The sequence below is a fragment of the Mus caroli genome, chromosome 15, assembly GCF_900094665.2.
Source record: "Mus caroli chromosome 15, CAROLI_EIJ_v1.1, whole genome shotgun sequence".
NCBI classification, from domain to species: domain Eukaryota; kingdom Metazoa; phylum Chordata; class Mammalia; order Rodentia; family Muridae; genus Mus; species Mus caroli.
The window spans coordinates 26,395,286-26,420,489 of NC_034584.1; the positions used below are offsets into that span (position 1 = coordinate 26,395,286).

The 25,204-nt window shown below is 49.8% G+C and overlaps 1 protein-coding gene across 1 annotated transcript in view; it reads left to right on the forward strand.

Moving 5' to 3' along the window:
* Positions 1 to 23,070, forward strand: part of Dap (death associated protein) — a 49,626-nt gene extending 26,556 nt beyond the window's left edge. Inside the window, exons 3-4 of the mRNA XM_021183854.2 lie at positions 21,108 to 21,150; positions 21,936 to 23,070. Of these exons, the coding sequence (XP_021039513.1) occupies positions 21,108 to 21,150; positions 21,936 to 22,049 (157 nt within the window). The 3' untranslated portion in view covers positions 22,050 to 23,070. The remainder of the gene's footprint in view (positions 1 to 21,107; positions 21,151 to 21,935) is intronic.
* The last annotated feature ends 2,134 nt before the right edge of the window (positions 23,071 to 25,204 follow it).

Here is a 25,204-nt window from a genome sequence, read left to right on the forward strand (position 1 = left end):
ATCCTCTGAAGCTGGAGTTACAAGTGCTTAGGAGCCACCCAGTGTGGGTGCTGGGCGCCAAACTGGGACCCTTGGGGAGAACAGCACATGGTGTTAACCACTGAGCCATATCTCCAGCCCAGCAACTCTTGTTTTATGGGTTGACCTGAGTATTCTAAAGGTCAAACCTGCTGGCACCTCCTCCCCTCGTAGGCTCTGCCTCGTCCCAAAGTCCCAAGGTCAGACAGCACACATGGTTAGCAATAGCAAGAGAGTAAAGGTCTGCTCTTCTACAAGCTGAGTGGCCCTTACATAAGGCATCATGGAGAAATGCAAGCCCCGTTAAAAGACATAGGTTGCCAGCCAACTGTGAATATCAACTTGTGTGTGTGTGGGGGGGGGGGGGGTTGAGTTCCCATAGGTTTTAACATTCTTTAATTTTGTATCTGAGAAGCTGTCAAGACAGTGTTTTTATTCTCGGTCAGGTTAGTCTTCTCACACAATCTGCCTTAGACTAAATACTCAGCTGCTTTCTTGTTTTTAAGATTTATTTATTATTATATCTAAGAACACTGTAGCTGTCTTCAGACACACCAGAAGAGGGCGTCAAATCATGGTGTGAACCACCATGTGGTTGCTAGGATTTGAACTCAGGACTTTTGGAAGAGCAGTCAGTGCTCTTAACTGCTGAGCCATCTCTCCAGTCCTTCTCAGCTGCTTTCAAGTCCTTCATAGAGGTGGCCGTGGTAGCTGCAGGACGTGTCTGTGTTGCTTCTCCACTGATATGCCGTCAAGGAATACAGCTCCAAGGAGTGGCTATCCCTTACAGTGTTGGGACTTTGTGGCTACAGTGGCTAGAAGCATAATGCATACAGAGGATTTCTTGGTACATGGGACAATGGCTGTCTAGCATTGTGGCTCTGGTGATTGGTATGGGCTCTGTGGTCTCTTTCCCCACTGATGACCTTAGAGGACTATGGAAAAGCTTAGCCTCTGAGAAGAGCTGACACAAGTGTCAGTCAGTGGGTGCTAGAGTGAGAAGGCCATCTTCAACAGGTGATATTACTGTGGTATCCAGCCTGTGTGGGGGATGGCAGCTAACAGCCACCCTCCTACAGAAGTGAATGTTTAATAGAATCACCATGATGGAGAGGAGCTATATTTAAAAGATTTCTTTCTTTTACCCACAGACTTTTTTTTAGACTTCAGAGGATTTGCCTTGCATGCTGGCTGTGTTCCTGAGGTTGTTTTTTGTTTGTTTGTTTGTTTGTTTGTTTTGTTTCGTTTTTACATTTGGGGCCTATTTGGCCTCATTTCTTACTGATTCGTCATGGATGGCTTGCGATTTCTGTACTTTCCTGTCATATTCTTTTTGTTCCTAAAAACGGTATGCAGTAATTCAGTAATTACACAGCCATTGGCTATCAGGCTTGCAAGCGTTGGTCACAGTGCTCACTAAGGGCAGTGCTGCTGTAAGGTGGACGTCCACCAAGCAAACCTAGGCCAATGGGAGCTTTCCCCGTTGGAGAAATTAACAACGTTGTTTATCGCTGCAAAGTCTGGGCAGGATGTGTCAAGAGACATGCTGTCAGGCCCAATTTAGTCTCATCAGATTAACTATTCCATGTGACGAGTTGACGTGTGCAGAAAGTGATAAATAGCTCACGTTGAAATCCCATGGCGGGTTCTCACGGTTAGGGGCACGGGTGATGGGCTAGACTGACATTCACCCTGCCTGCCGCAGCCTGCCCTCTTCTTCCCATGGCATCGGAGAACTGGTCCTCCACACCTGAGCTAACCCACTTACTCTGTGATGTTTGTGTCTACACATTATTATATTGCTTTGAGAGGGGTGCTGTTGACCTAGTTTTGACCTAATAGCTATTTTCAACAAGTATCAGGGGAGGGATAGAGAGATGACTTAGCAGTTATAGGCACTGACTGCTCTTCCAGATAACCCAGGTTCAATTCCCAGAACCCACACGGCATCGCAGAACCATCTGTAACTCCAGTTCCAGGGAACCTAACACCATCTAGTCTCCAGGATGTGGTGCACAGTCATACATGCAGGCAAAAGTACAAAGTAAAAATAAGATAATTTTCGAGGACTATTTATGAGTGGCTAGGGATATAGCTCAATGGTCAGGAGAACCTTTGCCTGGCGTGCACAAAGCTGGGTTGGGTCCCCAGCTCCACCAAAATAAAAAAGAAGGACATTTGCCAGGTCTTCGGGACATTGTCAGTAGTGGGTCTTAAGGTCAACAGATGCCACCTGGGAACTAATTCATCCCTAGCCTGCTTCTACACCTCAGGGTAGAGCAGAGCCATGGGGTGTAGGGCTGCTGCCAGGCTCAGTTCCCCTCTCCATTTTCAAGCAAAAAACGCTGAGCAGACTGAGGCAGCCCCCTGCCATCCAGCCTTGAGACCTGACTATGCTTTTTCCACTTGCTGTCAAAAGTCCTGCCTCTCTCCCTGCCCTAGTCATTTCTAAGTGAGGAGCCAGCGCCACCTCATTGGCTCCAGGACTGTCTCTGAGTACACCAAGCAGCCTGCTGGCTGGAGGGACCGACCGCTCTTGCTGTCCAGCATCCTCACTCCACCCCCCAAGCCTTAGGGCAGGGTGCAGCATTATGGGTGTATAGCTAGAGAGGGAGCTTTAGGTGTTGTTAGCCTCCGGTCTGTGACGGTGGAAAGACATCCCGTCCCCCAGAGCCTGAGTTTCTGGGTCAGAAATGAAATAAGATAGAAATCTCTCACGTGGAAAGATGCGGCATTTTATGGGTGGTGGTCACTGGGCCATTCTCAGCAGTGGGTATGCATTGATGTCCTGTCAGCTGTAACCGGCTCATCTACCCAGAGGTATCCTGTTGTTCCCCTGAGAGAGGCTGGGGCTCGGACCACTTGAGTTGAAAACATGAAGGTACAGCAGCTGGCAAGCAGTTTAGGTTTCCAGCCTGACTCACTTTTGCCACAGCCTGGGCATTTTCCCCTGGCCAGAGCACAGGTTCCAGTGAAAGGCACCATCTGCCCCAGACTCCAGCTCCAGCTGAGCCAGGCGCAGGGCTGAGAACACACTTTGTACAGCATTGTCAGAAGCCAGTGTCTTAGTACACTGGGCCTAACAAGCACTTCTATAACGAGTCTCATAGTCAAGGGATGCTGGGCACCAGACAGACTCCCTCCTGTTCACACACAGTGTGCGGTAGCATGGGGTCTAGTTAAAGGAAGGCCCTTGCCTTAGAGAAAGCCACACAGTTCTATGTACCCAACAACACTGCTCTATCTACTGCTCAACACCTTCCAGCAATATCCTGGGACACTCGTGACCATACCTGGGAGGTGACAGAGCATGTGAAAACCTTCTCCAACTGTGGCAACTATGTGGTGTCTTGCCTGATTGCCGTGCCCCTGTCTGGGAGTCTGCTCCATCTGGGTCTTGGACACCAGGCAAGAGTGAGGTGTTTAGACAGGACAGGTGTGCATCGCTAGACCTGCACCTCTGTTTGTCTTCCATAGCAAGTGGCTCATCTCTGTCTTCGAAGGACCATGTCTGTTGTTTGTCAACAGCAGCCATTGGCAAGATGTGCCCTCGTGGTGCAAGACCTCAGCAGCCGGTGCTAATACTGAACAGCAGGCGGTGTGGTCTGTTTCTGCAGACCAGAGAAAGCAGCATGGTGCTCCTCTGAGATCACATGGCAGCGCAAGCCTGTCTGAGGGCAATGTGATTGATGCACAAGAAGTGTTTGTCATAAACATACCAGTTATTACTGTACAGATCTTTATTATAGGATATTTCTAATTCCCTTCCAAAGTCTAGTCTTCTTAAGGGTTTTCAATGGTTTCCTGCCATCTTCCTCCTGTCGTCTGTAGCCCTTCCCCCCAGCAAACATAAACTTCCAATTAGTGAAAGAGCTAAGCTATAGTCTGTCAGAAAGCTCACGTGCCTGTTAGGAGCACACCACCCTTCTGTGCCATGGTGTCTGGTTACAGGATCTGGGGACCTGTTGTAGTGGTCACAGCTGTTTTATTGTCACAGACCCACCCTCCTCACAGCCCTCCAGTGTGGCTGTCACTCTTTCCATTCTGTGACAAGTGCCAAAGGGAACAAGCTAAAGGGCGGAGTTATTTATTTTGGCTCACGGTTTCAATCCATAGTCCTCAGCTTGCAGGGTCTGAATCCAAGATGAGGCAGAGAGAGCATCATGGCTGTAACAACATGTCGGCAAGAGGCAGAGAGGGAGGGCAGGAGCAAGGACCAGCCCCAGGGCTTTCCCCAGTGACCTTCTCGAGCCAGCCTCTGCCTCTCACAGGTTTCTAGAACCTCCAAGAATAGCACTGTCAACTGGGGACCAATCCTTCAGCAGCTAGCCTGGGGGTGTTTCATGTAGCTTAGCATGCGTTTGAGGCCTTGAATTTTGAAGAGCATCATCTATGGCTAGAAGCCCAGGCTCTGGTGACAACCTGAGAGTTTGGGTCCTGAATCTCCCATCACTGCTTATGTAACAATAGGCAGCTTAAAAAAAAAAAAAAACACCTGTCTGTTGTCTTTCTGCAAGAGACACATAGGAAGCAGAGTTCCTAAAGCTTTGGTGACCAGGGGTCCCAGCAATCACACCAAAGGACCAAAGAGATCTTGAACCACCATCCTGAGGTCAACAGATACACAGAGTCCTACGGCCACAGGCTAGATCTGCCTCAGCTGCACAGGATGAAGTCAGTGCTGCGCGTTCCTGGCATGCATACACTTGAAGGCCGAGGGACTGTGGGCAGACATGCACAGGCATCAGGGAAAGACTGTAAAACCACAAGCTAGAGTGTTTATACTCAGCAATGTCAGTGCAGAAAGGAACAAGTCAAGGCTGGTGGTTGCACCGTCCCCTCGGAGTGGCGGGTGTGTTTAAATGAGAAGCCAGTGTTGCTCTGTGTAGATCCTTGGGTGGGACTGCCATAAGTGTCCGTGCAATTCAAGGGAAAGGCCCATGATTCAAAGAGCAGAAAGGCCAGCAACACCGGGGCAGGCAGAGGAGCCGTGCAGAGGGCTTGGAAATCTGTGTGGTCCTCACGTGTCCAGGCTGAAGTGCGCGTGCTCACGCAGGTGCCACAGAGGTGAGTCCTTACTTACCCTCCTTAGGATAGTGCTGTGTTCTGTAGACACATGTATGAGGGTAAAAGTGGGGCACTTTAAAGGTCCTTGCGTGCAAGCCTCATGAATAAAACTCGGTCCTCAGAACTCGCCTCCCGCCAAACCTGCGTGCAGAGGCATCTATGATAGCAAGATGGGAGGTGGAGACAGGAGAACCACCCAAGAGCTCATGCACTAGCTACCCAGGAGTATCCCAGAGCAGCCCACACAACAGATAGCTTGCCTCAGTAATGTGGAAAGAGAACCAGTCCCCAAAGGTTGTCCTCTGACCTCCACATGCACACTGCAGCACACAGACACACACACACACACACACACACACATGGCCTGCCTCCTTGAGAAACAGAGTTCTGGAAGCCCTGGTGGTTCCTGGTAGAAGAGATGGGAGCTGCAGTGGAAACTGAGGCAGGGAGCTGAGAGCTCCCTGTACCTTCTCCCGGCCTGCGTGCTTGAGGGGCGTGCTCTGTCCCTCAGTTCAGGAAAAGGCTCTTGGGTCTCCAGTGCTCCTCACGGGCATGGCACGAGTGCTAAGGGCTTCTCTCCAGAAGGCAGAAGGCTCCTCCCGCGCCTGCACCCAGGCTTGTCTGTCGAGAGGCCATGGCACATGCCCCGGGATGCTAGCTGCTGCTAAAGCCAGCAGAGCCTTCTTGTGCTCGTCCATTATGAATTATTGAATTGCATGCATATTTATAGCAACTTCCTAGTAGTTTAATAATTTATTCATCCCGTATGGCTCCTTCAGTCTATTGCTTTTAATTGTTAGGGGAGTCTTTTTAGAGCTTAGTCGACCAGGTTACTCTCTCAAAATGACACTTGCAGAATTCTAAAATTGAATCCCACACACTTGTCCCTAGTTCACAGCACATAGGAGGGCTCCATACCTAGAAGTCTGAGCTGTGCTCCCTGCCCACAGGCAGGGCTGCTCCGAGTCTAGAGAGAGCCAGGTTCTTCTCTGAGCCCTGGAGATTAGCACAAACATTCAATATCCTACACTCGGATTTTGTGTAAGATGAGACAGATGAGAACCTAAAGAAAAACGCACTGTATATAAGAAGACCCTTCCATGCCTCAATAAGTAAGCTTCCTGAGGGGGGCGGTGGGAGATGCTGTCTTCTCAGGGTGGTCCAACACCCACAAGTGAGCCATTCCTCACAGACCTTGGACCTCTCTCCAGCCCTTACTGATCAATGACAAAACAGACCTGTGGAAATAGCTGTCTTCTGTCTCCACACAGGTAACTGGGCCCAGTAGTTGGAAGCTGTCCCAGATAAGAAGGGAGTCTTTGGTGTTAGAGATTTTGGCTGTGGAGACAGCACACCAGATTTTCTGTTGAAGACAAGGCTGGCAGCCTCACAGCTCTGTCTTGAGAACAGGCCTTTGAGGTAGTGATCTTCTTTGCATTGAATTGAGTTTCTAGTTATGAATGACATCAGTTGCTTTACAGGAAAAACCTTCTGTGCCACGGAGTCTGATGCTGGTCACCTGGACTTTCAGAACTATCCCAGACTTTTAGGAACATACAGCAGGAGTCCTCTGAAGAGACCCAGCCATTGCTGCCAGTGCCCCGAGTCAGCGTGGGACAGGGGCACAGGGCTAGTTCCTGATAAGTTTAACTCAGTCTCTTGAACAGATACACAACGGGCCCTTCTCTTCCTTTCTGTTCCCACCTAATGTCCCTATCATGGCCCTACCCCTATTCTCCAGTTCTCTGAAGAAATGCTCCTTAGCCTGAGCTCGCTGGGGGAGGCATGAGATTGCACAGAAGCTAGAGAGAGAACCCGTTTCCTTGGGCTCTAAAGTGAGTAGCAGCCCATGGCCCATGGATGCAGCTCAGCTGGATTGCTGGGTAACAAGCCACACATCTCCAGTCACTCTTTCTCAGACCTTTGAGGCTGACAGCACCCAAGCAGCTGGATACAATTCTCAGACGGGAACAGGGGTTAGCCACCTCTGGTTCCTTAACTATCTCTGTGCCACTAAAAACTTTTGTAAGCTTAACGTCACTCTCTGATGATGCTCCTAGCATCTGGGGAACATCTGTGTGTACCAAACAGTGTGCTGGACTCTGGGTTCACAAACTCCCCATCGTCTTTGACCTCCAGAGGGAGCCAGGGTCTAGAAGCCTTCATTGTGTTTTGGTTAAGTGGGAGGTTCTTACGGAAACACAGCTGGCAGTGCACCAGTTCTGCCCTCAGAGAGTCAGGGAAAGTACAGAAAGGTAGCATGTGTGGTCGCCTTTGAAGCTGGCATTTACCAGCTGGCTCGACTATCAAGGTCAGAGTGAGTAGAGGGTGGGTGAGCATTGGTGCCACAGGAAGATGGAAGTCTTACGAGGAGGAATAGAGGTGAGGAGCATTCTAGACTCGTGTGTCATCTTCGAGTGGCCTGCATGTGCTTAGTGTGCTGGGCCCTTGAATGAAAGAGGTCACTGCTGGTCTCTACACCAGGACAGACCCAGAAACCCAGAATGTGCTGTGGAGGCATGGCCACTCTGCAGAAGACTCAAGGCCCCCTCGAATAGTACCTTCTCCCTCTGCTGGTCAGCAGAGAGACAGCAGGGGTGGGGAGTGCTTTCATTTGTCCAGTTGTTTTAGGGTAAAGCGTGGGAGAAGATACAGTACCATCTGCCATTGTGGTCATTTCTGAAAACCGCAGCGCCAAAATCGTTTATACTGGGATAGTTTCTGATAACCAGCCCCGTTACTGAGCCTTAAAAAATCCTGGAGTTTCTTTTTTGTTCCAGTCGATCCCTTACTAAGTCAAGTGCCAAGGATGCACCAAACACATCCTGACTGGACAGAAGCCTTGCTTCCCCTGCATTCCTGAGTGTGAGAGAACCGTGCTCGAGGTTGACCCTCCCACTCCATCTTCAGCAGCCGTCATCAAACAAGCAGCAGAGTGCAGGTGTTTTCATCTGGGAGCATTGCTCATATTCCCTGTTTTAAATGAGAACCAAGTCACAGAGTCAGACTCAGGCTGGTGAGGTGGCTCAGCACTTGCCACCAAGCCCGGTGACCTGGGTTTCATCTCAGGGACAAAACTAGTGAACAGAGAACCAGCTCCTGCAAATGTCCCTTATACTTGTGCCATGGCATGCACATGTTTACGCACATGTACATACACAGCACACATGCACACACATGCACAAAATAAATAAATGTTTGTAAGAATTAAGAAAACCTGTTTCAGGTGGCAGCCACATGTTCGTTCATCGCACCATGATGTTTCTCAAATTGGCGTCTCCTCTCCCTAAGGTCCTTCTTTCTGTATTTCAGATTCACTTCTGGGAGATGCATTCAGTGCCAGCAGAGCTTCACACCCCTGCTGCTACAGAGCAGGGGACACATGCCGCAGGTTTTTCAGGGCAGTTCCAGTGTCAAACATTCTCTTTGAATGTCCGCACAAGACTTGAGGCAGTAGGTGTGTTGGGGGAATTACAAAATGCAAAACTATAGGGTTAGCTTTTTAGTAGAGTGAGACCTATACAGACACACACACACACACACACACGGCCAAGAGACAAGGCCTGAGTTAGTTTGCACAGTGGATAAGTTTGCCCCGAGTCCACATCTCCCTTAGATCCTGGTTTGTACTTGATTAAGTCAACACTGCATTTCTGCCGCTCTCTGGGTCCATAGCACCCAAGACCGTGGTGGGCACTAGGGTTTGCTCAGTGACTATGGATGCCTTGCGGGAGCACAGGTCCCCACAGGCTGGCTGCTGTGCTCTATACACCAGGACCACTCTTGGGCCCCACGTGCAAGGTGCAACTCCCAGTCAGGAGCTGCTCTTCCACTGAGCCTGCCTTCTCCCCAGCCCTGGCAATTCCCTGCCTCCTGCTCAAGCCTAGCCCCAACCTAGGTTGTATTGTTCGTCGTTCAGTCTTGCTGTGCTTGTTGGCATTGGTGACAGTGATGGCAACTCAGAAACTTACGCAATGCAGCAACACTGATCTTATACTTTCTTCACTCAGTGTGAATAGGGCTAAGGTGGGAGTGGGCAGGGTAGAGAGAGAGAATGGGAATGGATATTTTTTCCCAGCCGTAGTGGAAGAGGGAATATGAATTCTCCTCTAGCTACTTAAAGAGTAGGTTTTCGTTTAACCTGAATGTCTCCTGGGTGCGTGTTCTATCCAGCTGAGGGGTCAGTCCAGGGGTTCTCCTCCTTGCCCTGTGTATGCTGTTAGCCATCTCCCTAATTATGTCTCTGACCTGCAGAGGAACTGCCCAGGTTGCCGTGGGTTCAGTCCTTTCTGTAAAGCATCAGACAGGCCACACTGCTCCTGCAGCCCTGCTGCCCTATGCTAGGACAATGGCTCTCTGCTTCCTCTACTGCTCCTGTCCTCTGGAATCGACCTTACCTTCATATCCCTGATGAGCAGGTGTCTCCCTGAGTCACACTTCACATGTGAGAGATGACTTGATCTTCCCAGGTCACTCTGAGCTCCAGAGAGAATGCTTGGCTCCTTGTTTCATAAGAGAGACCAGGATCCAAACTCTAGTGCCTTGCCTGATGGCCTTGGTTTCTTTCAGCCTTTGAGAATGTCTCTCAGTTCATCTTCTGCCTTCTCACTTTACAACAGTAAAGCCAGACTACATCATTGGTGAGATGAACTTTCCCATGGAAAGCACGGGGAAGGAGACACCCCAAGCACAAGGCACAGAGCGGCTGGCATGGGAGAGAGGAGGGCTCCGGATGACTCAGAGTATAACCAACTCCTGCTCTTCCTCCTCCTTTCAACACCTGAAACCCCTATTTGCCAAGCTCACAGAGAAGCTGTGCTTCCTCTGTAGCCCAAGAATAGTTTGGTGGGGGTGGGGTGAGGGGACAGGCATCTCACCCATCTCACCAACAGGCTCTGTCTCGTGGAAATTCTGTCCATTCTTAAGGACGTACTCAGCTTTTGCACGGTTGCCACAGAGACTGGCCACACTGAAACTGGACGGTGTTGTTTCTAGAAAATTATAATGTCCTTCTGTCTCAGCCTCCAGCAGACCTCGCGGGTTGCTTCCCTGGCCTCTTGATGACCTTAGAGGGGCCCTTTGGGAATAGTCTTTGCCTTTCCCTCATCTGTGAGCAGGGTCCCTGGTAGAGGTCACTGCCTTCCTGCTAGGACAGGAGAGAGATGACATCCTCTGTCTCTCCAGATACTGAGCAGGAAGCACTCCAGAGGTAGCACAAACACTTCCTGGATTATGGTCGTAGAAGCCAACTTTAGGGCTCTGCATATTGATTAACCCAAAATGAGCCAAGATCAATGATCATCATGTCCGGTCCGTATCAGGGAAGAGGGTGGCAGCTCTGCCCGAGGCGCCAAGTGCACGCAGAACCAGACTGAGGGGCTTTGATTCCAGTCTGTACCCAGCCTGCTGTACTCCATGCCTGGCTACCACACAGCCTGCTGTAGACATGATAATAGCAGGGTACCTTGTGAGATGAAAACAGTCCTCTTTTGTTTTTTTTAAAGGGAGCAAAATTGGTGATGTGTTGGGTTTTTGTTTTGATTTGGTTTTTGTTTGTTTTTGTTTTTGTTTTGTTTTTTACTACTTTGTTCTTTTCTACTAACTCTGGAAAAGGCCCAAGTGCGTGGTGTGATCTAAAGAGGGTCCTAAGTTACATCTCCACACAGGCAGCCGTTGAGTTTGCATATCTCCAAACCAGGATGGCATCTGATCTGTCATCTTAGAATTCTTCGGGAGGTGACTGATGCTCTCAGCTCTCCAAATCCCTGTCTACCACTTGTGATGAAGAGGGTTACAGATATATAACCCTGTGGAACCAGCAATGAAGAGGTCAGAGAGCCCTCATACTGGGTGTGTACTCTGTGTGCCAGACCTTGATCCAGCTGTGTTAAGCTCTTGGCGGTGGTTTGATTCTTCCTAGACGCATAGCTTCCGTGGCAGAAGGAGCCCCAAGGAGGTGAAATGGTCATTGTTTTCCACTCATTCCTGGGTTCTGACTCCTGAAGACCTTTGATCTGAAGATAGAAGCAGGTGCAGATGGGGGAGGCTGCCTGGGTCTGACCATCTTGTCCTTTCTGGTGGAGACTCTATTAGGACTTGTCAGGTCCTTCTACTTTTAGGAGCAGTTCAGTTCAGTCCGAAGCTACATACTTTGTCCTTTGAACTGTGGACACCCCCGCCCCCCAGAAACCATCTGCTGTAAAGCGTGACCCTTGAGCCTGAATTTTATTTCCAGATATAACGATTAATACTCGTGTTTTCAGCACCTGCCTAATCACCATTGACTGTTCCCTGGTACTTCCTTAAAATTGAAATTCAAAAGAATGCGCCTAAAAACATCCGTGCTTTCAGAATCAAAGATGGGATCGCTTTAAGTGTGTTACTTAGTGAAATCAGGTAACTTGTAAAGCTTTTAATGCACGGACGGTTTTACCCACAGGCTGTTGATCACACAGATTATTCTCAGGCCGCTCGGGTAACACCACTCAGGCGGTTCCGACCCAGTGCTAGAAGGCTCTCCAGACGTCACTGCAGACAAGTCCAACTCCCGACTCAGCGAGTACAGGGGCTGCCTCCCAACAAACAAAACCCTTCACCCCAGGGCTCTGGGGCTAAATAGCAGGGCCCCTGCCCTACAGCTTATTTTTAAATGTGTTCCTACCTTTGGTGTTAGTCCACAATCTTCCTAAAAGTTTTCTTCCCTGGAACACCGGCAGAGGAAGGCATCTTGTCCTGTTGGGAATAGTGCGGGTAACAGGCAGATGGGGCTTCCCATTCAGAGCACAGAGGAGCCTTTCTCCTCCTGATTCCTGCCAGTCCTTGGGTACCAGTGATGCTTAAGAGGACCCAGTGGACATCCTGACACTCCTCAGATGAGCGCAGAGAAGCCCTGAAATTCTCTAGTTAAGAAAAAAATGGAGGGAGATGGAAAAGGAAGGAATGAGGGACAAATTCCTCTTTTTACAGATTGACTTTTCTTATTCGTGTCGGTGTGTGCACACAAATGCAGTCCCACCCCACCCCTACCCCACCCCCCACCCAGAGACCAGAGGCATTGAATCCGCTGAATCTGGGACTATGGATGGCTGTGAGCCATACTTTTCATCCTCTTAACCATTGAGCCATCCTTCCAGCCTCCAGGAGAAATTCTTACATCACAGTTCAGGAAACAAAATTAATTCCATTGTTGCCACCAGATGTGAGGTTGTGAACAGGCGTGTGCTACATATGACCATAGGTTTGTTCATTTAGAAGACTTCCAGCTATTGCATGAGATGACTCTCATTCCCGTTATACAGACAGATAATAAGGCCAAGAGGTTCCCCATCTGAACCCAGAACCTCTGTCTCCATAACCCATGCCCCCTGGTGCCCATTCACACACTGCGTTCTGTGCTTCTGAGTGGTTAAAGACTGTAGGAAAAGCAGCGCTGGGCTCGCATGCCCAGGGGTCTCTCCTCTGTGGTGAAGGTAGTGACTCTTGGCCACCAAGATCACTACTGCATATGGAGTCTGTGAGTGTCTTATTAGGGTTTTACTGCTGTGAACAGACACCATGACCAAGGCAACTCTTATAAAGACAACATTTAATTGGGACTGGCTTACAGGTTCAGAGGTTAAATCCATTATCATCAAGGCAGAGACATGGCAGCATCCAGGCAGGCATGGTACAGGAGGAGCTGAGAGTTCTACATCTTCATCTGAAGGCTGCTAGCAGAAAACTGGCTTCCGGGCAGCTAGGATGAGGGTCTTAAAGACCACACCCACAGTGACACACCTACTCCAACAAGACCACACCTACTCCCACAGGGCCACATCATTTTCTAATGGTGCCACTCCCTAGGCTGAGCATATACAAACCACCACAGTGAGGAAAGATTAGTCATGAGGTAGCGTTGATCTTTGTCTTCTGTGAAAGGAAGGAGGAGGAGGAAGAGAAGGGATGCAGGTTTCTGACTGTAAAGAGCTTACTTAGCCCAAGAGCAACTTTCTGGAACTGTCCACAGGCAAGGTGAAGGCCACACCCCTCCTGAAGCAGCTGGTAGCGCTCACACTGTGTCCTGAGTATGGTAAGGCACTAACGAGAAGCCAGGGGAGCCCCATACAAAGCCCTGGGAGGTTTAGCTTCCCTGTGTAGAGCAATTAGACTAGGCTAGACCCTCGAGATCCAGTGAGCCAAGCAACTAAAGAAGAGCGCGTTAGAGCAACAAGCAGGAGTTGCTGTATCACATGTGACCCTTGTCCTGGCCACCTCTGAACCCTTGGGGAAACAAGCTGGCCCTGAATCTGGGAGGCCTACAGGAGGGAGCGGGCACTTAGGACAAATTCCAATGACAAAACTCCTAACTGCAAGCCCCTGCAGTTAGACCAGACTGAACATGAGCCACATGTATGTGCTAGCCCAGCACCTGCTCGTGAAAAGCACAGAAAATGCATGTGCCTACGGCAGAGAGGGCTTGGATCCCTCTATCAGGATAGTCACACTGAAAGTACCCAGGTGGAGTTCTCACCAGTCTTTGACGCCTCAGAAGCCACCCACTGGCCACAGAGAACACTGGGTTCCCAGATGCTGTGCCTGGCCACAGCCTTCACCAGTTCTGAAAGGACCAGCAGCACCATCTGGTGGCAGCAGGCAGGGAAGCCGCCTTAGCAGGCAGATTTGAAGACTGCCTTTACAAAGCCCTGTCTGGGTGCAGCAGAGTGAGGCAGCAAGCCGCCTCTCACCAGCCATGCTAATGACTGTTCAGGCGCCTGTGAAATTAATAACCCCAATAATAGAAGACCAGGCCAGGAAGGTATGAAAAGGATGGAGAGAGGCAGGGAAGGACTCGTCTTCCATCTGTTTGCTTCGAGATGCTTCAGGAAACACCCCAGGGGGAACTCTGGGAGCACACGAGGCCACGGGTTCAAAACTAAGCTGAACTACAGTTCAGGGATCTGCTTCCAAGTTGTCCTAACTCTGTGTCCATGCAGAGGGTGTCCAAGAAGAGCGTACCCCTCAAGACCCCCCCCCCAGGTCACCTGCTCGCCTCTGTCTGTCTGTCCTAACAAAGCTGCTTCTTCCCACCACTGAGCCCTGACCTCAGATCAGTCACAGATGTGCATACTTACAGAGCTCAACTGTGACATCCTGGATTAGCACTGTCCCGCCCCAACACATATATGAACACACGCGCGCGCACACACATACACACACACACACACATAGTCCCCAGCATACTGAGCAGTACAGCTGTGTTCCCCCCGCCCCCAGGCCCTTAGCATCATACTAACCCCTGCCTGGGGCCACAGAGCCCTCCCTGCACTTGGGCCCCTCACAGGTAAGAGCTGTTCCCATCAGCTTTGCCTGCCATGTGGGAAGGCGCAGTTGATTTCATCTGAGGTGAGCACATGATTTGGCAGTCCCTCTGAAGGACCGCGATGTCCTCCCCAGTCGGTGTGATCCCCACCGGTCAGGAAGCAGTAAGGCATGCACTAGCAGTGCTCACTAGTGGGACCGACTGTGCCGACTTCTCGCCATTTGCCTGGATGCTCACGGCCAGCCTCCTGGTGTTGGGGAAGCCTGGCACTCCTTCTAAGTGTGCTTCCGGTAAAGGAGGCGGCTGCAGGCTTGCTCTCAGGGAAAACGCCGGCTCATTCAGCTGCTAAGCCTCTTCCTAGAAACTGACATCAAGACTCTGATCCTCTGCCCCTGAGTCACCAGGCAACTTCGAGTTCTAGGGGGAAGTCCTTTTCTGAATGCCGATGTACCTCCATACCGGGATGGCTCCTCCCAGCTTGTCCTTGAGCCTTTTCTGGACGTCGCTCCATGCAGCTGGCCTGTCCCATCCCAGCAACAGTCCCTCGGGCTCTGTCTCCTGCTTGGGTGGCAGAGCTGGTAGCCCATCGCTGATAATCCCCTACGTTCCCCTGAGCCAGGCTGGTACCCCCTGCACCCAGAGAGGCCAGAGCTAGGACCCAACTATGTCTTTCCACTGCCCTTGGGCACCATGTCACTTTCATTTGCATCTTGACTTCAGTGAGCTAAGACCTAAAGTAGCAACTGTTAGATCGGGTCAGACAGACCAAGTAGAGCGAGGCCTAGAGAGCTCCCCTTCAAGTGCAGTCTGTGGGTCTGTGATGACATCTGTTTTGATTTAAGACCTGAATCTGTCACCTGGGGAAAATCTGCACTGCCCGAAGAGCATCACCGGGCTCTGTGTACCTTACTCCATAGGGCAGGAAGTTAGGACAGTCACTATCAGAATCCTGTCTGACTCTCCCGGTGGAGAGAGCTCGTCACTTTAGCTTCTCAGAGAGATTATTACTGACAAGGAAGCTTATGAAGTCTTAAAACCATGCAAAAATTACATCTAAATTTTAATATTCATGACATGTTGGGATAGTAGCATTTTATAGATAATTGAGTGAAATATTGAAACTTATTTCACAAATTGCTAACCTAGGATTCAGGGGAGTTAAGAGTATGTGATATAAGCCTCAATTATGCCAACATATCCTAAGGTCACTGAGCCCCTAGGCATTGTGGGTGTTTTATCCTGCCTTCTGCAGGTACCCTGAAACAGCAGAAAACGTAAGTGTTCAACAAGAAATTGTAGGAAGTCACAGAGGACGAACTTGTGGTTCAGTTGACCCTGTTGAAAGTTTGACGTGGTCCTTGACCAGGAAACCTTAGTGACCTGAGGACTCGGAACAGCTACTCCAGGCCGGATGGGACAAAGCAGGAGCCAGCAGTGGCTAGGAAGCACTCTAGGCACTGATGGAAACTTCTTCCTCCTGGCCCGAAGTTCCTTGAAATAAGTGATTTTTAAAGATTGGAGATCTGGAGGCCAAGGAAGGGCAGGAGTGACGGTTTTTTCCTGACAGAATAATGGTGAGTCTTCCGAACCGTATCTGTCAGAAGGACTTCTGTCAGGGGAAAGGAAGCCCCAGAGTAGCTCCCATGTCTGTAGAACCTCAGACTTACCGGTGTCAAAGCACGGCGCCACAGGGTTCTCAACCATGCTGTACCATGCCGCAGAGTCCCTTGGTCGTGAACTTTTCATTTAAGCTATCTTGTCTGCAAGTCTTCTATAAAGAGTTACTTTATAAATGTAAGAGGCAGTCACTCAGAAATTGAGGGTGCGGTTGATGGTCTTCAGGAAGGGCAATGTGAGCTTGGGAGGTCTTTTGGCCAAGCTTGATAGAAGCTGGCAGTCAACAGACCCTGCCTAGGACGAGCCCCGTGCCATAGGTGGCATCACCAGACAGCGTGGAGAGGCAGCATACTCTCTGAAGGAGACAGGACCTCTGGGGAGATGAGGATGCTAGCACAACACGGTACGTGCTCTGTACCTCATTGACCTGGGTGCTTCAGAAATGGGCAGAGGGTAAATTCTGTTAACTGCTGAACCAGCTAGTTTCAAAGCCACCTTAGAAGGTCTGAAACTCAGCTTTTAGAAGCCCTTTGCTGAAAAGCAAGCCCACCCAGCCTCTCCCATCCCTCCCAGAAGACCTGCACAGACAGCAGGACTCTGAACACACTTGTGTTAACTTTGGTTTTGTTCTAAGTTTAGGGTTTTTTAAGGCAGTTTCAGGATTCCAGCCTGACCTTGAACTCTTTGCTCCACCTCCCAAATGCTGGGATTTCAGGTGTGCGCCACAACGCTTGGCTTGCTGATTTCTTTTGTATCAGCATCAGATGCAGCTGAGGTCTTAGGAATGGCCGTCCTTTATCCCCCAAGGCAGTCAGGATGCTCATTGGTTAGATGGTGGCTGTTTACTGTCCCTGCTGCTGGGTCAGAATCAGCTGAATTCCTTGCTCACAATGGAAGTTCCAAGCTTCTCATTCCGAATTCCTTTGACTGGCACTACAGACCTTGGGTCACACCAACCATTTGGCAAAGTCACAAATACCATCTCCACCAGAACAAATGGAGTCCCGCTATGGCTTCATAGCCAGAGCAGGGCTGGTGTGGTCACAGACGTCTCCTCGGTCATTGTGACAAGATTACTGTGAACTCAGAGCCTGGTGGCTCCTTAGAGACCATGGTGGCACGGGGAAGTACAAGTATCTTGATGTGAGTTCATCACTAGGCATATGACGTGGACATAAAGTGCAAGAGTGTGTGTGTTTGGTTTCGTTTTTTGAGACAGGGTTGCCTGGGACCGGGTTGGCCTGGGATGTACCATGTGACCCAGGCTGCCTCTGAACTCCAGCTTCCAACGCTTGTGCTTCAGTTCCCCTAGTGCTAGGGCCGCAGGGCACCACGGTCTCTGACCAGACTGCACATTTTAAGACATCTGATTAGCCTGGAGAGATGGCTCAGTGGTTAAGAGCACTGACAGATCTTCCAAATGTTCTGAGTTCAATTCCCAGCAACCACATTGGCTCACAGCCATCTGTAATGGAATCCGATGCCCTCTTCTGGTGTGTCTGAAGACAACAACAGTGTACTCACATATATGAAATAAATAAATCTTGTTTTAAAAAGAGACGTATGGTCAAAATGTATTTGAAAAGATATTTGAACTTTTTACTTCATGTTTTGAGAGTTTACTAATTTTTAATATTTAATATTTAATCATATTTAATATGTTAATCCAATATAAAATTTAATATTTCCCTCTCCAGTTGGCAATGTTTACTCCTTCTCAAATTCCTTCCCACAGTGTCTCTGGGATATTAGTACCCCACTGAGGCCAAGACTGTGAGGAACATTGTCCTCTGTTTGTTCCTCCTGCCTCAAGTCAGTTTCACTTACAGTGTTCCAGAAGCGCCCATCCCCCTACCCCCCAACATAAGGAGCTACATGGTACAGGGCACTGTCCCTGTGAGTATCTTGAGATAGGGCAGTGGCGTGGCCAATGGCAGATGCGTTTATAGGATTCCGCTGTCGGGCTGGAGAGATGGCTCAGAGGTTAAGAGCACTGGCTGCTCTTCCAGAGGTTCTGAGTTCAATTCCCAAGCAACAACATGGTGGCTCACAACCATCTGTAATGATATCTGATGCCCTCTTCTGGTGTGTCTGAAGACAGTTACAGTGTACTCATATAAATAAATAAACCTGATATTAAAAAAAGAGAGAGAGAAAAGATTCAACCATCAAGGACATCAAGGACAGTGTTGTCCTTGGGCCTCCTGTCCTTGGGTCCTCAGAGCCTGTGACCATTGTGCCCTCCCTCAGCCATCCCTGTGATCTGTGATGAAATGGACAGGAGAGATCACATGTTTCCTCCTATCCTGACTCTCACCCCTCCTGTCAGTCACAGTGTAGAGCCCTGCCTTCCCATCATGCTTGACTCGGCAAGTACCCACCTGCCATGACTGAGTGGAATAGATGTATGGTACCAAGGCATCCTTGGGGGTATGACCAACTGTCCTTGATGCCCAGGAGCAGGTGCTGATGGGAGGGCCCTGGTAACCTAGTTTCCAGGACACTTGGGGCGGCAGCTGTCACATAGTTCCAAGCCATTGTTAACTGTTTTAGCTTATCTGCTTTTCAACTCCGCACGCGCACGTGTGTGTGTGTGTGTGTGTGTGTGTGTGTGTGTGTGTGTGTGTGTGTGTGTATACAGAGATGAGGTAGGTTAGGCTTCCTGTTTCTAGGACTCTGGCTGAGGGATGGCCTCTGCCACGCACTCAAATTCTCTCTAGGTGCACTGTCAGGACGACTTTCTTGTGCAGTTCTCCTGAAGGGGCTGAGTTTGCCTTTAGGTGCCTTGACTCGCATTAGAAAGTAAATCAAAAGCGAGAAAGACTGCAGCAGTTGGACACTTGAGTTCTCAGCTGCACCTTAGGGAACAATGACATGGAATTAATTATCACACTGCTCCTACTTCGGGTTGTTCCTGGGTATTTAAAAGGGCATCCAAAGTGATTCCTTTCCAAGTGATTGAAGAATGCTGGAGTCCAGTCTCTGGCCCTCAGGCTTTTGGGTCCACAGTCCACAGACCTCTTAGCCTCAAATCCCCCAGACACACTCAGCAGCCCCCATGGACGGGGTCATCTGGTGAAGCAGATGGGCCTTAGGAACCCTAGAGCATCTGACCACGGTCCTTTCTGTCTGCCCTCACTTATCCTGTGGACTCTCGGCCTGGACAGAGGAACCAGATTCACACAGTCAGCTTCCCTAGGTTCTGAATTCTCCAGACCACAGTGAAGTCATAAGACATGACCAGAATGCTTCTGTACTGTTTAAACAAAGCCTAGAAGACTCAATGAGCGACAGGAGGATTGGATCTTGGGGGTAGGATAGTTAGTTTCTAGGGATGTGAGAAGGAGTTAGGCTCACGGTGGTCCCCATTTCCTCTCTCTGATTTATTTCTCACCTTGGTTTCAGGACATCAGCTCCTCCCCCAAAAACTCCTCGGTGCTGGCTGCCTGTGGGAGAGATGGGCTTAGTGCCCTTCCGGCAGCTCCTCCCAGAAGTAGCCATCGTGTTCTGGAGCCCCTTCAATACACGAGGGGGTTTGGACTTCTCAGATTGACTCCTCTCTGTCGTTAAATGAACATGCAATAGAGAAACCCCAACCCAGTTAGCCCCACCACAAGCACTCAGCAAAGCCAAGTGACCCAAGGATGTTTCTGAGCTGTTTGGTTAGATGACGCTTCTTCAGCTCTCGGGACAACAGAAATCATTGGAATTTCAAGGGCTTTTTACTAAAGTCTTCAGGACATAAGCGGCGGTACACTTTCTAAATACCAGGTTCATCATCTGCACCCATACAAAACCTAACTGTGGCTTCCTTCAACAGTTAGGTTAATAGCAGAGCTGTAGGAGATGGGCCGAATGCTCTTGGGTACTTCCTCAACCTCTGCCTTCCAGGCATGACCGTATCCCAAGGACCTCCTTTCAGCCCCAGTCTTTTGGGGCTGTGGCCTTGTCCTTACCTCCTGTCCCCAGTCTGCCTCTGAGTGTCTCACTCATGCTGTCAGAACAAAGCACAGCTCCTGCTTCAAATGGAATAAGAAATGGTTTATCCCAAGGTAAACAGAAGTGAATAAGGTCCAGCAACTTGAGTTCAGATTGCTTCCAATGAATCGTTCTATCATGGAAGCAGCTATAAGAGCATAAGAAAGTCATAATAAGTCAATGCATTGGAGTGGGGAAGCGAGCCAGTTGACAGTGCCCTTGCCTTACAGGCATGAGAGCCTCAGTCCCAGAACCCAGTATAGAAGCAAGAAAAGGTAGAACACACTTGTAATCCCAGTGCTGGGAAGGTGGATGCAAGCAGGTTCCATGGACTCCCTGGCCAGCTGAGCCAGCTTAACAAATTCCAAGCCAGCAAGAGGACCTGTTCCCACAGACAGACAGACAGACAGACAGACAGACAGACAGAGGACAGTGCTTTAGCAGTGACACACAAGGCTGTCCTCTGGCCTATGCACACCATGCACACTTGAGACAATGGATCTATCAGTTATATCAGGTCGGGGGTCACAGAAAAATATTTGTGCTGTAGGTTTCAGACATTGTCTGATCTTATTCTTGGCTTCAGCATTGATAGAAGCTAATGTCTTGCTTAGTTAACATGTTCCAAAGGCTTTATCTAATAGTTAAAAGGATGTTAGAACAGGTTCAGGGGGAGATAATGAATGGCTTTTAAAATAACTAGAGAGCCCCAAATCATTGACTCGGAATCTCCAACAAAGGTGTGGCTCTTTCGGGGAACATTAGTTCATGGTTCCTCTTGGACCCTGTAAAGGAATACCCTGCGTGAACCTGCTTCTGCCCTGCTTCAGGGAAGCCCCAGTTTCCAGCCTCACTCTCGGGCGCATCGATGCTTCTGGGTGATTCAGCTGCTCTTTGCTGCAATCCCTTCCCACCCTCATTCTTCCTGAAACAACTTCAGAAGTGTCCCCAGTGACCCTGAAATTCCCTTGCAACCTGGTTGTTGACAAAATAACAGAGGGGGTGAGGTCAGTTCCTCGTGTGGCAGACGCCATCCCCACTCATTCTCGTCTCCTCTGCGGTCACTTTGCCCCTTTTCCCCTCAGGTGAATTGTTCATTAAATCCTCGTTTCTCTTCTCTGTTTTCCAGCCCACCTAAACCAACAGTGTTCATCTCTGGCGTTATTGCCCGGGTAAGTGTGTGACCTCTGCACATGGGCAGTGGGCGATGGGGATGGGGATCCCTGCTCCTGACTTGTTCCTGTAAGAGTGGGCACATGAACTCCGGTGCAGTCTTTTCTTGCCTTTGCCCCAGCATTACTGGGTACAACATAACTACCAGAACCTGTCACAGCCATTTAGACCTAGGGCCAGATCATGGCAGGTTTGCTGTACACAAGAATATTAAATGCCGCTATTCAGTATTCTCACTCCTTGGTTACATGGGGCTGTCTGCCCTTGGCCGGATCAAAACCCATGGCTGGTATGAGAAGCCAACTGTACCCTCCTTGGAACATAGCCCAGCCCTTTCCCTAGGCCCCCACAGGTTGCATCCGACTCAATCTCCTGGTCCCACCCTGCCCTGAGCTTTTCTTCCCCACAAGTACCCAGGCCCGCTCGCAGCAATGCTGACAAGTCCCACTGTGAGACTCTAGATTTGGCCCGTGTTGCTCCCAGGTCAGATGGTGCAAACACATATATCTAGCAGGGAAAACCTGCCCACCCCAGGTCAGTTCACAGAAGCCATGTGGCAGCTGGATCTTCTGAGGCAAAGCCTGCACGGATCATCACAGTCCATGTGATCATCATGGGCTCATGCCACTGCCTGCTCCTGGGTCTGGTGGCCTGCAGGGCCTTGCAAGCCACAATAGTAGTCCACTACTCCATAGCCAACTCATCCCCGACCCTTGCAGGAGACTGGCGGACCTGGGTTTGAAGGATTTTTCTCTCTAGTGTTAATATTGCTGTCTCCCCACAGGGTGACAAAGACTTCCCTCCAGCGGCTGCACAGGTGGCCCACCAGAAGCCACACGCCTCCATGGACAAACACGTTTCTCCAAGAACGCAGCATATCCAACAGCCTCGCAAGTGACCAGCGCCCAGACCCAGGCACCTCAGCAGCAGCAGCAGCAGCAGCCGCAGCACCCATGCCATCTCCAGGATGCTTCCCTGACAAAAAACAACTCCCGTACTTCCCACAGAGTTTACTACATTTAGAAACCTCAGACAAAGCAACATGGGCCTCAGCTCTCTCAGATTCCCATATTGAAAACTAGAAGAGGCTCAAACCCCAAACTTTGTTTCTAAGAGTCCTAGTCGAGGGTCCCTAAAGGGTCATTGAACCCCCCCAGAAGTGCCATTAGCAGAACTCGGCAAGTCCTTCACACTGTAGCAGTCGCTGAAAGTCCTTACTCATGGTCCTGAGAGGAAGAGACCACTTTGGAGAGATTTGATAAGGCGGTATGCTCCGCCACAGCTGTGCTCACTTCTGCTCCCAGGCTGAGGCTGCAGAACCCTGCTTTTCTGAAAAGTCAAAGGGCTCCCTTAGCCAGATGCAGAGCCTTCCGGAGCACTGCTCTTGGCGGGTGCTCCTGGCTGTCCCAGTGGCCTACGGTGGCTCCAGCTGCAGTTCATGCTTGCTCTGCGGGCACCGTGTGTGCCTCCAGCCTTCATGGGACTACTTACCAGGCTGTGTCGCTAAAGGAGGGATGGGCTCCTCAAATTTTTCCAGCAATTTAGTACCCCAGCAGTGGATTTACAGGAAGCAAACCCAGGCCACGAGTCTGTGTCGTCAGTTTCTCCCGTTGTAATTACTGAAATGGTGTGAAGTAACCAAGGGTCACTTTGGAGACCCAGGCTTGGCCACAACCCACAACCAAATCTAGGAAGGGACCTTAAAGCCATAAGACCAGGTCCCCCTGTGCAGACCTTCCTACACTGTGCTGTGTACATCCTGAAGCATCTACAGTCCCTTTTAGTTAAACAACCTGAGGGGCTACCCTGTGTCTGGATTCTGGGTCACTGAAGGTGACTACTTTTTGCTTGAATGAATTTCCTAATCTTTGATGTTGAGAATATGTTGATTATAATAAAGCTCCTGCATTTCTGCCTCAGTGTCTCTCTTACAGTTCAGAGATTTATCTTTACAGCTTCCCAGGGCAGTTTCAGTGGAAGTATGATGGATATTCTCTTCAGACACACTAGAAGAGGGCATCGAATCCCATTACAGGTGGTTGTGAGCCACCAGGTGATTGCTGGGAATTGAACTCAGGACCTTCCTAGACAAGGAAGTCATCTCAACTGCTAAGGGAAGAGCCCCAGCACCGAGGCAGCTGAAGTGTTTCCTTCCATAGCTGCACAAAAGTCAGGGAGGACTTGAGAAGCCAGAAAGGAGACTCAGGAGCTGATGACCACCCTCTGTGGCAGATGCTCTGGCTCCCCAGCCAGGCTGGCCACCTATGGAGGCCATGGTGGGTACCCACACATCCTGATTCATAAAGGACAGCAATGTGGATCGTCACTTTGCGTCTAGGGGCAGAGAGCTGATCTCAGTAACTAACTGTGGTCAGTGGACACTCTAGTCTCCCCTAACAACACTGCAAGCTAGGGCTGTGAGCCAGGTGGGAACATTTCCCATTCAAATGGTAACAGTCCATCACATCTTCCCCAGTCACAGCTGCAAAGGCCCTGTGTGCAGCTGAGGTCACATCCACACAGCATATGAGTGCGGGACCTTGAGTATTTCTTCTTCCCTTTTAGGGTGTCAGGAGAGACTGTTTAGCTCAGGACGTCAGCCTCGTCAGCCTCGTGCTAAAAACCAGAAGCCACCATCCACATTCACACCAAACTGCTGAGACTGTCACCTGCTGTAGGTTCCGTAACCAGCCCCAGAACTGATAGGCAGACAGAGATGACAAAGGGGGCAGAAGCGCTGGGGCCCTACACTTTGAGCTCTCAGGCCCAGGTACAGTGGCTGATACTATCCGTGGTTCAGTCACATGACGATAGTTCCAGGGTCCCAGGGGTCCAGGCTCAGCTTTGCACTGTGACTATCAACCGATGTGTCGCAGTGTGAGGCAAGACACATCTCCATAGTCAGACTCAAGCCGCTAGTTAGCAAACAGCTCTCTGATAAGGTATACCAATGGCTAATAAGCACATTAAAAAGCTACATGTCCTTGCTGGGCATGGTGATGCATGCCTGTACCCCAAAGCACCTGAGGGGCTGAGAAAGGAGGGTCATGAGATGAAGGCCATCGTGCACTGCAGAGTGATACCATGTCCCAAAAAGGAAAAGGAAAATGGTGTCTGTCTTTAGTCAACAAATGGAATTTAGACACTAGGTGAAACACTGCTGAAGAAAGATGGCTAAAACCCATGTCAGATAGCTACGGGAGCAGACAAGGATGTGTGGCAAGCAGTCCTTATACAGTACTTTGGGGAAAGAACCTAGCCGTTCCCTGAGCAATGCACATGGTGCTACCAGCCCAACAGAAATAAAGACATGCCTCCACAAAGCTTGCCCGAAATGTTTATGGCACCATTATCCAAAATGTAGAAATGACTCAAATGCCTTACCTACCGAAGAAGAGAGTTATGTGTATGTCCACGTAATAGAATATAACTCAATAATTAAAAGGAATGACATATGATATATTACAACACAGATGAACCCTGGAAACACTACACCAGTCAAAGAAGCCAATCACAAAACATCATACGTCACATAAGGTCATTCCTGTCCAATGTCCAGAATGGAAATCCAGAAGAGGGGCTGTTAGGTAAGGCTGTGGCAAGAGGGGCTAGGGATGTCATAGCTAGGAGCCGTAGAGACAGCTCAAGTGACAGTGTTTGCTGATCTTGATGAGGACACAAGTTCAGTTCCCAGCACACACATCGGGCAGCTCAGGACTGCCAGCTGCAGGTCTGATGGCCCTTCTTGCCTCACTGCACACACGCATGCATGCTTGCACACACACACACACACACAGAGAGAGAGAGAGAGAGAGAGAAATAAAATCTCTCTCTTTTTTTTTAAAGTAAAAACAGAGAATGGGTTTCTTTTGACGGCATGAAAATATCCTAAAACAACCCACAGGAATGGTTCATACATACCTTGAATAAAAAAACCTCATGTTTTATACTTTAGGTGGGTGGGTGTGTACAATGGGAATCACGTCTCATTTAAGATAGAGTCTTTAAAAGTCACTGTCAACACGCGGGCACCCGGCTCAGCTCAGGGTCGCC